Source organism: Pimephales promelas, chromosome 13, assembly GCF_988280905.1.
Source record: "Pimephales promelas chromosome 13, fPimPro1.hap1.1, whole genome shotgun sequence".
NCBI lineage: Eukaryota > Metazoa > Chordata > Actinopteri > Cypriniformes > Leuciscidae > Pimephales > Pimephales promelas.
This window is the reverse complement of record NC_142781.1, coordinates 15,761,883-15,778,100: the sequence shown is the minus strand read 5'-3', so window position 1 is coordinate 15,778,100 and position 16,218 is coordinate 15,761,883. Positions and strand designations below refer to the sequence as shown.

Here is a 16,218-nt window from a genome sequence, read left to right as displayed (position 1 = left end):
TTTATAGATATAATTTATATTATATATAAATATCAAAAATTTATATATAAATAAGATTTTTTTTCTTAAATATATATGCATGTGTGTGTATATATATATATATATATATATATATATATATATATATATACACACAAAATAATTATACACAGTGCACCCACATATATTATGTAAACACAAACTTTTATTTTGGATGCGATTAATCGCGATTAATAGTTTGACAGTCCTAATATATATATATATATATATATGGATGTGGATGATTTTTTTTTTTTTTTTGAAAAAAGAAAATGTTTTGTTTGTATATTTATTCATTTTTTAGACTCTCAGGGCAAAATATTGTGGACAGCCTATATAAGCACACAATTTTCACAGACTCAAAAATGGCATGGTCAGATCACTTTAGAGAACTGGCCAGAGTGATGATTTATGCATAAGGCACACATTGTGGTGCCTGATAATGGGAACACATCTCTGCCGAGAAAACCCACACAGCATTACTGAGTTTAATGATGAACTAATGCACTGTTAATATTGTTTGAAACACTATAAAACATGGCATTCATGGCCACTACTTCCTCTGACTCACCCATTATAACGATTTTCATCTTTTAACAAAGGCACTTCTGGGTATTCTCTACCTTCTGCATATTTACTGTGCACTTCTTCCTTTGAATTGCAATGAATAATCTACCGAGAGCTGTTTACATCAGTTTTGTGTGCATGTGTGCTTTTTTTAGAAATGCTGTACTTTTTTGTTTGTTTAGTTTTTTTTTATAAAGGATAAACTAGACCCAGTTCCTTTTTCATATGTGGTATGATTGAAGTAAACAGTATATGATTACAATCTTTTGCATATTGTCATGGAGTGAGTAATATTTGACAGGTCATTGATGGTAAGAAGATCTTACCATCAATGACAAAGTGGCAAAACAAAACAAAACAAAACAAAACATTATGCTCTTTAAATGTCTCATACTTTTTTAATACCTCTGTGAAGAGACGAGTATTTATGTCAGTTTCTACATTTTTTTTTTTTTTAAATCTGTAAATCCTAGGTTGGCTGTGTCAAATTTAAACGGATAAATATAAAATTTTTGACACTAAAAAGTTACAGTATATAGCATTTTGCTGTGTTTATGCTTCAGCTCTGTGGATGAATAGAATATGGTTATCCTTCTGCTCATAAAACATTACCAGGCCAAGAGCTGTCAACAGTTTAGATGGAAAGGACCTCAAGCTGACTAGCTGAAGACAACAACCATAATGAAATGACCCTTCAACGATAGATAATGCTTGACACTGAACTCTGTTAGAGCTACATATGACAATTTATCTGTTCAGTAAAACACTTTACTCACCTGTCCTGTTGAGATATAAAAACACCATCTCCACGTTGCTTTTACAACATTTCAAATACCTCAGTTCTCACCATGTCTAAAAAGGCAAGCCATTGTTGATTCTTGTTTTAATTCGAGCTCAGTCATGTTCTTGATTCGCCAGCAGACGCTCCCGTTTTTTTTTTTTTTTTTTTTTTTAAATGGGTGATTCCCCAGAGGTTCGAGATTTATCGTGCTCCGTGTCGACCTTTCTCACTTGTTGTGACAACTAATTCATGCCAATCCCACACACACTATGCGTCAAAGTAGCTGGATCAATTTTTCTCTATTTAAAGTTAGAGGGGTGTAACCGATGTAATGTTACTTGAAAGCATTATAGCCTACTATTCCTGCCAAACTTCCATGGTTACAGTTAGTAGTATTAGTACAGTAAACCCATGGTGAATGTTGCTGATCTGTGGACACTGATAGTTCATTCATGGCACAATTTTTCTCGCGCGGTTTGATCCGTTAATAACACAGAAATGTGAATGTTTCTCACTAGATCTCGCAGCGATGTTATTACTTAAGTGGCGAATTAAAATGCTTTCTTTACTGGATTTGGCTGTGTAGTAACAGCGCTGATGATCAAGATTGGCTCGCGCTGCATTGGTCAAAACTGATAAACGGTTCGTCAACCACACAATAACGAGTAGCTCAGTTTCATTCCACTTACAATACATTTGTCATTTGATGTTGGGCAAAGTTGTGGTCGCGCCAGCATCTATGAGCACGCTTGCCACGCACAACGCGCCTACATTTGAAAAAACGAAATGTTGGTCAGCAGGAAAAATGGTCCAACGGACCATTCGGTTTAAAAATGCGTACCGAAAACCGAACCCGAAAGCCTCGTACTGTTCAATATGAATACGTGTATCGTTACACCCCTAGTGTACCCCTAGTACACAATTGTATACGCAATGATACGCAATTTAGTGCAAAAACCATCCTGACAGGTCTAAAATATAAACACTAAGAACAAAGGATTGATGTACTGATGAGGGAACCTGGTGAAGCTGCAAGGTCGATGGTCTCTGGTGGAGCTGAGGGTGGAAGGAGTCAAGGTGAAGCCAACAGGTCGAGGTGGAGCAAAGGGATCAGAGGCTGGAAGCGGAGCCACAGGATCCACTTGCTCAGGCACTTAATGGTGGTTGCACGACCTGAGTCTTCACATCGCAGCAAGGCGTTCCCAGGGAAGGCGAAGGGCGGCAGAGGAGGAGCTGGAGGACTGGCTGAGCTCTGAGGAGAGAGTGACAGAGAGAAGATGGACAGGATCAATAACGGTAATTCCAATTCCCAACAGGTAAATGAAACCGTGTCAGTGCTGTCATGAAACAGTGATGAAGAACAGATGAAGAAGGATAGACAAATGATTCAGAGTGGGAGGCATACCTCAGTGTCCAAGTTTATCAGCCAATCCTCAGTTTCGAATTCTACCAAAATTCCTTCTGCAGAATTCGCTGGATCACACCCCGGTCTCTCTCTGGGGCTCCGGAGCAATGGTCGGCAGGGCCCTTTCTTTAAAGGGGTCTGGCTCACACATCGCGGAAGGCTGAAGCTCTCCGCCTGCGGGGGGCTCAAACAAAATCTCCTTAGTCAAGGGTGGTGGTGGGCTGCAGGACATCTGTGATGTGTGGCTGGATGAGACTGATGTTATCCTGCACTTCGCCCACAGTGAGCACGGATCCATTCGTCCACAGTGCAAAGTTGGTCTAATCTTCTAGGGTCCAGCAGGGATCGCCACGGGGCATGACGAAACAGAGATCTTTGTCCAGACCACACCAAAATCCCTTAGACAGAAGTTGTCTAAGGGAAGTCTGTCAAAATCCATTAGACAGAAGTTGTCGCAGGTGGCAAGATAGCAGATATCGAGGAACTAATCCACGTATCGCTCTGCCACTCTGGAACATAAAAACTGTCCCTCCATCCAAAATTATATTGCCCTTGATTGATGCAAAGTCCATTCTTCTCATTTTTGAGGGTCTGGTCATCTGACTTGATGGTAACTTGACGGTAACCAAGGAGTGGCAGGAAAATAGAACAAAAGGAAACAGGAAACTCGTGGTTCTAAAAGTACATGATAATGAAAGAATGTGGCAAGGCCAACCTTTAAAGCTTTAGTGCATTTTATACAGATATGTAGCCTACTCATGCATATTCTTTTTCACATAGTTTAGCTACATAAATCAGTTAATGACGGAATACGGAATACGAAATAATGACGAGTTTTTCTGTGTGTTTTTAATAAAGCTGTAGGCTATGAGAAATATCTGAACGTGAGTCACACGAGAGACCCGGCTCTTCCACGCCCAGATTGGGTGATTTCCTTATCGACAAGTGTCATTTGAAGTCAGACTCACCGAGACTCGGTTCTTTCGAACAGTTCATTTAAAAACGGTTCTTATAAATTCAGCGATTATTGTATAGCGTTCACGTCATTGAGTGTTGCCAGACAAAACCGTTTCGAATGAACCTTACTAATGCAACTATTTCATCTGTGTAATAAACGGTGAGTAAAACAACATAATTCAATTTTAAAGCCATAATTCTGCCAATACAACCTAATCATCAGATTCTTTGAGTTCTTGGCTGAATCCGAAATCTCCCCCATACCCCCGAATACGGCATTATTTGAGGGGACAGACATTTGCAGTGGTGTCCGAAACCGGATGTCACATTGCACCGCGAGCGTCGACATCATCATGTCTACAGCTGCTCAATGGCTGTCCGAGTTTTCATTCGCTCCTTCAAGTGAACATTATTAGTAGATGGACGTGATTGAGTGTTTAGGGCGATTGGATTTCTCTCTTATCAGTTCATTAACCGGTTTAGTGATTCGGCTCACCCGAATCATTAAAAAGATTCAAACTGTAAGAACGATTCACCAATCGGACAACGCTCCTACTGGCATCAACCTCCGCCCATTAACTCTGCCGCTTCCTTTTCACGTTTAAATGCCCGCAGAGACTCAAACAGATGGCATATCTACCAACAGCGATGACTGTAGGAAGAATTAGATTTTCCATTAAGCATTCTTTAAGGAAATGACTGGTTGAGTCGCGATTTCCGTGGTAAAGTGAAGAGCTCGGTGGAAATGATATCCTCCTCGAGTAGGCTATAATGAAAAGCAGAGCTGGACGCCTATTCAATACTTGCAGACAGATGTTGAAGACAGTTCATTAGAGGAAACCTTCACACTCATCCACTGATGTTCAACTTCACGGTCAAAACAAACGCACGCCGGACTGCGTTAACCCGACAAGGTACTGTAGCCTATTTTAATAACGACGATAAAACGGGAAAAACTCAGTTCTGATTTTTTTTTTTTATACATTAGACTGAAAAAAAAGAAGAAAACAGTCAATCACAATATTAACTCATCAAATTGGACTATTAGCTTAATTCTATTTAAATTCTACTTTAAAGGGTTAGTTCTCCCAAAAATGAAAGTTATGCCTTAATTGACTCACCCTCATGTCGTTCCAAACCCGTGAGACCTCCGTTCATCTTCGGATCACTGTTTATAATATTTTAGATTTAGTCCGAGAGCTTTCTGTCCCTCTATTGAAAATGTACTGTATACTGTCCTTGTCCAGAAAGGAAATAAAGACATCATCATCAAAGTAGTCCATGTGACATCAGTGGGTTAGTTACAATATTTTGAAGCATCGAAAATACATTTTGGTCCAAAAATAACAAAAAACTACGACTTTATTCAGCATTGTATTGACTTCCAGTCCTGTTGTCAATCTGCGTCCAGTGACGCTGATGACGTAAGACTCTGCCGACCTGTTATCTGGTGTGCTGAGCTTAGTTTACACTCTGAAGGAGATGCATGCCATAAACAAAACAAATTCGTAAACAAAACAAATTCGCAAACATGTCTAAGGAGGAAGACCTTGTTTTTGCCCAGCCATATTTATTTGAACCCGAATACACAGACACACCAGATACACGTCATCAGCGTCACCGCGGACTCGTGAATGCGGCTTGACAACAGAACCGGAAGAGAGTGTGTAATGTTCTCTCTTTTTTTTTCTGCTCTGTGTAGGATGGTCTGTAACCTCTTTCTTGGATCTCCAAGGATATGAACTGACACCAGGGCTGGACTGACTTCTTGTGCAACACGACTTGTAGCTCATACTCAAAATCTCATACACACATGCACTGTGTTACAAGGGAGGAAGACAACGAGCCTACTAGTGATGGCGTAGTCCGAAGAAACAGCATGTCCTTCCAGTACAGATGGCAAGTTTCATTGGGGATCTTGGTAGTGATTGTCGGCATTGTGCTCTTCATTACCATGCAGTTTTACAGTATTCTCATTGGCGTGGCCATAGTGTGTCTCGGCCTCTTGATCCTCATCCGTGCCTTCTGCATGGTCATCAAATCCAGTCATGTAGCTGTGCCAGGTCACTTCCTTCTACACCCACGAACGGGCACCCGTTACACCCACCATCAAGCCATTGCGGTGCAGAGGTAAGACGCAAATGTTATGCCAATGTCACAGTCACACACAAATAGGCTATTATGAGGCTAATTGATGAGTGCAATTAAAGAGAACCAAGGGTTTAGCCTAAGCTGTGGCATACAAACTAGATGAGTATCATGGAGTATGTAATTGTCAAATCAAGTTTCCGGAACTCTATGAATAGATACAATATAAACAGAGAGGCTCAAGGCTGGAATACACTACATGACCTTTAAAATCGGAACAGATTTTAATATCTGCCTACTGCCTCCGACTTATGACAACAAGCATTGCCTTGTGCAGACTGTAAATTGGCACAAAAACATGAGCAAATCTTGTAGTGTATTCCATCCTTATGCTTTATAAATGGAAAATACCAAAATCAGAACATAAATAATCAGGGGTTGTGAGAGGTCAGGAATCTGGAACCCACAAGGATCAATTTCATAGCACTCATTTTTTTTTTTGTATCTTTCAATTTATTCAAAAAAAAATAAAAAAATACAAAATGCAGTTCATACGTATGTACAGCGACTTGACTGCTGTGATGAGCATGTTTTTTAATACCGGAAAAGTTTTTATTTTTCGTCTTCTCACTTCTCAAGTCCATATATATCTTTTCTCCAACAAGCGGATGCACCGAGGCTTGTTTTCCTGTTTGTTCATGTGACGTTTGGCATAAAGCCTATATTGGGACAGTAGGTGGTTAGTTTGCTGACTTTTGCTTCAGTATGAATATGAACAATAGAAATAATGATATTTTGTGTTGCACACACTATGACTGCTGAAAGATGTTAAATATGAGTTGTGGAACATAAGAATGTTGAAAAAATTTTTGTATACAATCAGAATTTCTCTGGCTTTCAGTTGATAGAAAAATATGCAAACTAAGAAGGTGCTCTGTCTCTTCTCGGCCCACCCTTAGTTTGAAAGCCAAAGTTAAGCAGAAGTAACAAATGTTCTGATTATATAAGTAGGTCAGCAGTGAAACAGTTTGGCACGGTTAGATGGTTGAAACTTTGGGTCTGCATCCTGTCCATAAACTAACTCATGTCTTACATTTATTTTCATTGCACGATGTACTAGTTGGAAGGCAAGGTTTACATTTTCCTCTTATTGCAAGAGCGAGAAACCATATACTTGAGGGGAAAAAAAAAACGCCCCCCATTGTTTGTTGAGCGTTTTTGCAATTTGTTTGTTAACTCTAGTAAGGAAAGCTCATACTTGAGCTTTCATTTAGATTTGTTTGGGTGTCATTCTGCGGTGCCCATTTAAATCACAGCACAACAATGTTTTCTGTAATATCTTTGTGAATTACAGTAATTAGTTTAAGTGTTTAAACTGACTCCCTTTTGTCAAGAAACACTTTTCAATGTTTTAGCTCTTGACAAAATGCAATTGCAATGTAATTAATGTAGAAACTGAGAGAAAATGTGAGAACAACTGAGAGAAAATGAGAAAATGCAAGGTAATGTTTACAGACCAAGTGAAGACTGAACAGCTGCTAGCCGCCAAATTCTTTCAGTGTTCCATGTCTGAGAAAGAGAGAGAGAGAGAGAGAACAAGAGAAAGAAAGGACCCATTTCTTATACAAACTAGTAAGTTGCTGGTACTTAATAATGATCTCAGTTTATATTTAAATCTATTTATGGGTTTTTTGTTTGGATTCATGCTGTGAAAGATAGGAGAATCAAAGGGAGCACAGCGGTTCATTTTGACCGCATGATCAGGACTACAGATGTTAACAGAAAGCAGTCAACATTTTACACTAGCCAAGAAACAAAGACGAGGGAGTGCGCGAGAGGAAGAGATTTTTGTTTCTTGCAACATGCTGAAGCCATCAAATAATGCCTTGGGGTCTCACCCTTCTCCCCACCCCTTGTCTTTTTGGCATCTGAAGTACAGAATAATAGTAAACACTCAGTCTTTGGTTTGAACTTAAAGTTGGATTCACTTGAAAACAAAGAAAAAAAAAGAATTGCAAGCACAAACTTGGTGATTTCAGAAATGAATGTTGTTTCCGTAATGCTTTAACATTAACATAAAAATGAAAATTTTGTCAGTAATCACTCGCCCTCATGTTGTTCCAACCTCATAAGACTTTTGTTCTTCTCCAGACCACAAATTGAGATATTTTTGATGAAATCTGAGAGCTGGATCACTCCTTCATAGGCTGCTACGTAACTACATCTGCCTCCCCAAGTGACTACAGTGGCTCAACCATGTGAACTAACATCAGAGGTCCACACAGAAGAAAGTTGATAGTTGAATAAAGTCTTTTTTTTTTTTTTTTTTTGCACACAAAGTATTCTCCTCGCTTGATAAAGTTAAGGTTGAGCCTCTGTAGTCACAATAATTTAAAATGATTGACTACAGGGGACTTTTTAACTACAGTTTTCTTAACACTTTCCTCTCAAAACCATAATAAATGCAACAAAAAAATTACGATGTTAAGAACATGTAAAAAAAAAAGTGATGGCGCACCATAACACATTGTTACTCACTGATATGACTAAACACACATAGGCCTAGGTCCAAATACATAAAAAAAAAATGCTTGCTTACATTATAGCTGCATTTTCTGGGCTTTCCTCTGTGCAAAGTTGTCAAATAAATCCTTAAGATCCAGATGGCACGCATGGCTTGGCCGGGCATTCTCAATTGACAATATGGCAAGTCCAGAGAGACGACTCTGTCCCATTGAGCTCCTGAGATAGCTTTTTAACAGTTTCAGTTTTGAAAAAGAACGCTCTGTAGTAGCCACTGTCACTGGGATGGTGAGAAAAAACATGAAAACAGTGCAAACCTCCCTGAAACTCGCAGTGATGCTGCTGTTCTCGGCGATCAGCATCTTCGTCAGCTGTTGCGCTCTTTTCATTTGTGAGATACGGTCTTTCAAGCATGAACGAAATGATAATTAATTTGTCAAATTCCTCTTTCCGTTTGCATTTTTGTGTTTGTAATTTGACAAATCTCGAGTTCAAACTTTTTTAACTTTCTTTTTTTTGCACGCAATGCTCATGTTCAATTGGGGATTCCCCTGTCCCAATTGAAACAAATTACACCAAAATCCATCTTTCTTTCTTTCAAACAAATTTAATGATCATGTTGTCATCATTATTTATTCAAAGAAATTTGCGAAAAATTAAAATGCGATCAGACTAAGAGTAGAAAATGTGATGGGGAGGCCTGGCTGTCAATCAATATCTTCCAGTCACGTGGGCCCCTGATTGGTCCAGGCCCATAAACAACCCTGTTTACCGATAGTTACGCCACTGGTGCAATGTGTAACATTTTTGAGTATCTATTAACAGAAATGCAAAATGACACCCAGAACTATGTTTTCAGTGGTGTCTAAAGAACTTACTTAATAAACCGTAATGTTTTTATTACCTTAATATCTACATAACCGCGGGCACCCCCTTCTATGAAGGTCGACATATTGTGACGTCATGTTTCTACCGTAGCCGAACGCGAACAAACGGCGTTACAGAGCGCGTTACAGAGCATAGTGGGCGGAGTCTGCGCTGGAGTGAGTTGTCTCCGACAATGATATGTTTGTCCCGTTTTAGCCACCGTAGCTTCTTTGAAAGGGAGGGGTGAGCAGTGGGCTGAGCCCTTAGTGCAACTCGCAATCAAACCGCTAGATGTCGCTAAAAATCGCACACTGCACCTTTAAACAAAGATTGAAAAAAGACCTTCGCTGTGAGTTTATCGGGGCCTTCGCAGTATATTAATTACACCATATATTCCAACTATATTGTGATACAGGTATTCTGCTCTTCCCCTACCCCAGGAGGCTGGATCGGATCCGGAGGGCTACGGCAGAGAATCACATTACAGTCCAAGTGCCTCCCACCACAGACACCAGTCCACAGAGCCAACCAGCAACACCCCCTCCATGGCAAATGGAGCCGCCACCATCCTATGAGACTGTTATGAAGACCACTACAGCTTTGAACCAACTATAACTACAGAAATAAAAAAAACACCACTAAAAGCTAAATACTTTTAAATTCTACAACCGAATTAAGGCATCAAAACATTGTGCAGTATGGAAGGAGAAGTTTTCATTTTTAGATCTGCTAAAGAATGTAAAAAAGTAATGCAACTTGTTTTTTATGCATGAACACACAGCTCTGCATCCACAATATGCTATATCGTGCAGCTCTATTTCTATCTCTTATCTGTTCTGAAAACGAAGTGCCTTGAGTAACAAGAAAGTTCAGTTTCTCAATTTTATACTAGTGCTATGGATTGATCCATAGTGCTTATTATTGCTATTTGTTACATGTAGCTTGACTGAACATGCTAGTTTCCTATTTCTTAGGGATGCACTGATATGGCGATTTTAGCCTATGTGATAACAACTGAATTTTTTATGTTTTGAAACCGATAACCAAAGTCCTCACTGACACCAAATGTCATAAACAGTGGAAAACTGCTTTTAAAACGGGGAGCAAACAATCTTTATCTTACAGTCACAAAAAAATCTGTAAGCTAATTTTATAAACCATCTCTGTTATTTCTTTTGTTTCTTTTACTTTTTCATATGGACGTTAAAATAGAAATAGAAAATGTGCTTAAATTAACTGATGGTAAATTACAGTATAAAAGTTATAAAGACAGTTTATTTCATCATTATGTTCTGTTTGGGGCCATTACAGTAGTTCTTTCTACTACTTACTAACCTACTACTAAGTAGTCCCTACTAACTTCTTGCCATTGAAGGTTGATGATTTTCTGATTTGTTTAATTTATTATATTGTATTTCTGGGGTCAAAAACAGAAACTGTGTTACTATAGATACCAGTCAAAGTAATGAAATTACTTCATTCCTACTTTATGGTAAAAAAGGGAGAAAATTGTCATGTCAGGATCCGTCTATGTCAGGGTCCCGCCGTGACAGTCTTGTCTGTTTTGTCACTGTTTAATGTTTGTCTTGTGCTTGAGCACATGGCTTTTGTATTTGTTTGTGTTGGCCATGTGATCCTCTTGTCCCGCCGCCTTGGTTAGTCCATTAGTCCTCCTTTCACTAATTGTGCTTTGGTCCCTTTATATTGTCTCTCTTTCCCTCATGTCTTTGCTGCTTTGTTTTGTGTGTGTTATTCCTTTTTGCCTTTCTGTGTGTAAGGTTAAACCTCGTTCTTCTTGTGATATTGATCTTTCTAGCTCTAGTCCTTTTGCTTTTTTTACTTCTATTTAGATCTTTTGTTTGTTTCTCTTTTGATTGTATTTCTACTTTAGATTGTTGTACCTAGTTCCCTGTCAGCTTGTTCTTTTGTTTTATTTTTTGATGGCAAGTTTCAGTCATTGTATTCCTAGTTTTCTTTTTTTTGTTTTGCTTCACTAGTCATTGTTTTGTTTCAGTCTTTAATTTTATATTTCTCTCGTCTTGCTCTGTTTTCTTGTTGTGTCTTGTTCATTGAGTGTTGTTTGTCCCTTCCTGACCACTGACATTCACTGGCAGCTAGACTGGTGCTAAAGATAAGAGATCCTCAAGCCTCTGGTTCCTTGTGTTCCTGCCTGGTCTTCATCTATCTTTCCACCTGGCACCTCTTCTGTGGTTCTCAAGCCCATTGTCACCCAGGACTCATCGTGTCGTAAGCCCTAATGTACGAACTGTTTCGCACCTCACTCTCCTTGTTTTGGTCTACAGTCTTGTTAATAAAAGAAAACGCTTCACAGCTATTTTGCACCTGGGTCCTCTTTCAGATTCTTGACACTACCTGACACTAATGCATTTTGAATAGGAAATGAACTTGAAATAATTTGAATGGGACATATGAGATCAATTTAAAAATATGCTACCATTCCAGCTTTGGGTTTGTGAGATTTTCAAAAGTGTCTGATGCTCAACAATGCTTTATTTATTGTAAAATAACCATTTTCTATTTGAATATATTTTAAGATGTAATCTATTCCTATGATGGCAAAGCTGAATTTTCAGCATCATTACTCCAGTCTTCAGTGTCACATGATCCTTCAGAAATCATTCTAATACGATGATTTGCTGTTCAATGCTGAAAACAGCTAAAACGTGCTATGAATGTATAACTACTAAATACTAATCAACGAAACTGTGATACTTTTTTTTCAAGATTCTTTGGTGAATAAAGTAAATGTCTTTACTATTTTGATCAGTTCAATGCGTCCTTGTTGAATAAAAGAGTTACTTTCTTTAAAAAAAATAAATAAATAAAAAAGTACGTACAAACTTCTGAATGGTGGTGTATTATTAGGGACTTTGGGTCCCCAGATATAAAATCAGTCTAGGTAGTAAAAGATGCTAAGTTATAATTGTATTGTTTTTGAGTTCCTCTTTATCAATAAGCTAAACCAACTTTTGAATTGTGCCTAATGTAATTTCATTTAAAATGTCATTTAAACTAATTTCTTAATGTATATGATCTTATTTTTGGTAGGCTTACATATGTTGTATAACAGGATTGAGGAATTGTACTCTCTCTCTTGCTCCTTAATGTCACATTCACTGTCTCTTTAACAGGCCTATCAGAAAATATTCTCTCGGTTTTGTGTGTTTGCTGCATAAGTCTATTTTCTGTAATGTTTTGTCAGTGTATTTCCTGGCTATCACATGTGCATATAAATATCGTCCAATACATCAAAATATGACACAAAAACTCTATTGTTGGTTTGTATTTGGTAACCAATAATATTATCAAACTAAATGTTTTTGTATGTACTTGTATCTTCTTATCGTTAATATGACTTCTACCATATTTCGTGAATATTCTGGAAAGGAATGTAGTAAGATTGCCTGGGGGAAGGTCACCTGACTAAGACCCATTACAGGTTCAATGATCTGTATCTTGGTTCTCCTCTGGCCCTGTGCCCCGTCAGTCCTCTCAGTCTGTCCTTCACCTCTAAAGCTTCACTCTCTCACTGGTACTTTCTTCTGTTAACTTAGTTAGCCACTGCTGGAACTTTACGCTTCTTCTATGGCAGAGAACAAGCCATATCGCTATGGGCTCATTATTCTTGGGATGGCGTTTGTGGCATTGGGTATGTTCATGATCTCCGTAGAGGAACCACAGGTGTTCGCCACTTTCTGTGCTATGGGAGTGATCATGGTGGGCATGGGGACGGTCTGGTCGGTGTGTCAGTGTTACCCCAGGGTAAGGAAAGTTGGCTGTTTCCACTGTTTGGTAATAGATGTTGTATGTTCTTAGCATTTACTTCGATTATAATGTGCATATAATTTGACGGAGTGCGTTACATTACCGGGTTTCCGATGTCCAACAGGTGACTGTTATACTGGCAGAGAAGGAAGAGCTCTGTGGGGCAGAAAAACTGGACTTGAGTGGTGAAAGCTCAGATGAAAAAAGGTCAGAGCAAGATATCTTTACAGACAACACAAACAAATATTTTAGATAAATTACATAGGATATTAAAAGGATAGTTTACCCAAAAAATGTAAATCTCACCTTCCTGTTGTTCAAACCCGTAAGACCTTCGTTCAGATGGGGTGGTGGTGGCGCAGTGGATAAGTCACATGCCTTGGGTGTGAGAGACGCGAGTTCGAATCCACTGTGAGACACCAATGTGTCCCTGACTGTGAGACACCAATGTGTCCCTGAGCAAGTTGATCCAGAGGCGTGCGACCTCTGACATATATAGCAGTTGTAAGTCACTTTAGATAAAAGCGTCAGCTAAATGAATAATGTAAAAAAAGATATTTTGAATGAAATATGAGTAGTTTTCTGTCCCTCCATTGACAGTTTACGCAACTACCACTTTGATACTTCAAAAAGTTCATAAAGAGATTGTAAAAATAATCCAAATGAATTGAGCAGTTTAGTCCAAATATTCTGAAGAGACTCAATTGCTTTAAATACGATAAACAGATTGAATTTAAACATTTTATTCACATAAACGGACACATCAGTTGTGTTAAACGGAAGCTCAAGCATGTTCATTCCACGTGTGAGAAACAATGAGGTTATTCTCGTGTTAAGATCAATGTTAATATGTGAATAAAAACCTTAAAGCTACACTGAGTGGTCTCACCCCCATCTAGTGGTGAAAAGGTATATGACCATCCAATGAATATTAGTTTCTGATCCTCTCAATTTCGATTTCGTTTTAACTCCTACGGTGGCCAATATAGTCCAAGATTAACATGGCTTCCAGTTCGACCTCGTCCATGAGTGTTAACTTAAACGTAAACTCGAAAGGCGAAGCTTGAATTAACGGGTGCGTCCCTCTTTGGCTAATGTACTTTCAAGAGGGAGGGGCAACATGGCAACCGACATCAGAACCCCTTACCCGTATTTATTATCAATGGCATGTTATACACTCACGAGAATACTTTATTACTTGAACGAAGTAAATATACATTAATGGGCACGTATATTTTTGAAAGAACTAAGTGTTTTAGCTAAGAATAAACTAAAAGAGTTACACAGTGTAGCTTTAATTTAATCTGTTGTTCATCATTGTCGCTTCAAAAAAATCGGACTAATTCGCTCAATTCATTTGGATTAATTTTTATGATCTCTTTATAAACGATTTGAAGCGTCAAATTGGTGGTTGCAAAGCTGTCAATGGAGGCGCCACAATCTCTAGAGTTTTTATTATGAACATCTTAATTTGTGTTTCAAAAATGAATGAAAGTCTTAAAGGGATAGTTCACTTTGAAATGAATTTTTGATACGTTTTAGCTTACCTCAAGGGCATCCAAGATGTAGGTGTCTTTGTTTTTGCTGTATTTTCAATTTTGATATTTTTCGGTTGTTGTCTATCAGTCATACACTGGAGGTTAAGGGGGTCCACCTCAAAGAGCATGCACAGAGAAGTCAAAATTGAACATGATTTAATGACTCGTGAATGTAAGGACACATTGATGGCCTAAGACACGAAACGAGCAGTTTGTGTGAGAAAACGAACAGTATTTATATCGTTTTTACCTTGTGTGATCACAGTCACTGACTGTGATTACACAAGGTAATAAATAATATATAAATAATAAATCATGTTAAATAATTATGTACATGGAAAAATAATTTATAGTTGAAATGATTTATTCATATATACGGTTACTGTATTGTCAATATTCTCTACACAACGCTCATTCATCAAGTCAACTCAACAAACACTCCCTTCTCTTTCTGCTTTCTGTCATCACACTGGAGTCCGTGTTTGTGTTTTCTGAGGGCCCATCAAGACTCATTAAGTCGAAATTCACTCACACTGTAACTGGGTTAAGCGGCTGGATAATTGAATCTTAGAGAATCTTACATTTTCCAGGGAATGCAATTATGCTGTGTGATAAGATTATTTTTGTAAAAAATCTTAAAGAGACAAGCGTACAACTTTACAGCTTAAAAGCCAAGTATACCACAATGGTGTGACCGTATGCTGCTATAAACTTGGTTCAACATGCTTGTCAGTTATGTAAATGACTTGTATATAATTTTTAGAGAGCAGTCTACACAATAATTTATTCCCTTAACTTTTCGACAAAACAATAAGCAACTTAAGCATATCACTACTCAGGATTTTCTCTTTCAAATCTTTCAACCTTGTGAATGACGTACCGTATGGCACGTCATTTCAACATGGCGAAAAACACTGAGGGTGTGACCCGCACCATGTCCTATTAAAATGCTTTTTTTTTTTTATAGAAAACTATTATGAGTACAGAATTCAATGAGTTCTTCATCTTATTTGAATTTGTATGTCAAAAACATTTTTTGATGTGTAAAACTTTTTTTAAATAGCACCAACTATAATATGCAAATTTAAACTGCATAAAACTCAAAAATATGTATTTCCCTGTTCCAGTCCACAGAAACCTATAAGAGCTCCCTTGGCTGGCTTCTGTGATGATGAAAAAGTAGAAATATCGGCAGATCCAAAACTCCACACTGAGAACAAACACAGTGAGCGTGTCACCGTCCTCCACACATGCCGAAGTTCTCCCAGTGTGCTGGCATGTTCTAGCACTCCACTGACGGACAGAAGAACTGCAGAAACAGACCGCAACCGAGAGATGTACTATGGGAAAATGGAAGACTCATGTTACTTTACATCTGAGCTGGAGAGTGAATAGTGCCTTTTGATTAATGGCAAAATCATCATCTGACATACTGTAAATATTTGCCAGACAACTGTGTTGTCATACTTTAAAAGAATCCTAAATAACGTATATTAATTATGTTTAAAGGGGACCTAGTATGCCCCTTTTTACAAGATGTATTAAAAGTCTCAGGGGTTTTCGTGCATATATCTTTAAATGCAAATGAACTGCTGTGTAATATAGACCATTTCACAAGATGTAAACAACACTGGTCCAGAAGCACTTCCTGTTTCAGTTTTTTAACACTACATAAAAGCTGAGATAAA

At 38.2% G+C, this 16,218-nt stretch overlaps 2 protein-coding genes across 2 annotated transcripts; both read left to right on the top strand.

Annotated features, from left to right (window-relative positions):
- Positions 1-4,287: 4,287 nt before the first annotated feature.
- LOC120494218 (uncharacterized) lies at positions 4,288-11,546 on the top strand. Its single transcript, XM_039693421.2, has 3 exons — positions 4,288-4,642; positions 5,431-5,858; positions 9,647-11,546. Exons 2-3 carry the CDS (start codon positions 5,542-5,544, stop codon positions 9,819-9,821), a joined length of 492 nt encoding a protein of 163 aa, XP_039549355.1. The 5' UTR covers positions 4,288-4,642; positions 5,431-5,541; the 3' UTR covers positions 9,822-11,546.
- Positions 11,547-12,705: 1,159 nt separating this feature from the next.
- On the top strand, positions 12,706-16,089 carry bsnd (barttin CLCNK type accessory subunit beta). The gene is made up of 3 exons (XM_039693178.2): positions 12,706-12,989; positions 13,117-13,199; positions 15,658-16,089. The coding sequence occupies exons 1-3, from the start codon at positions 12,813-12,815 to the stop codon at positions 15,923-15,925; spliced, it is 528 nt and encodes a 175-aa protein (XP_039549112.2). The 5' UTR covers positions 12,706-12,812; the 3' UTR covers positions 15,926-16,089.
- The last annotated feature ends 129 nt before the right edge of the window (positions 16,090-16,218 follow it).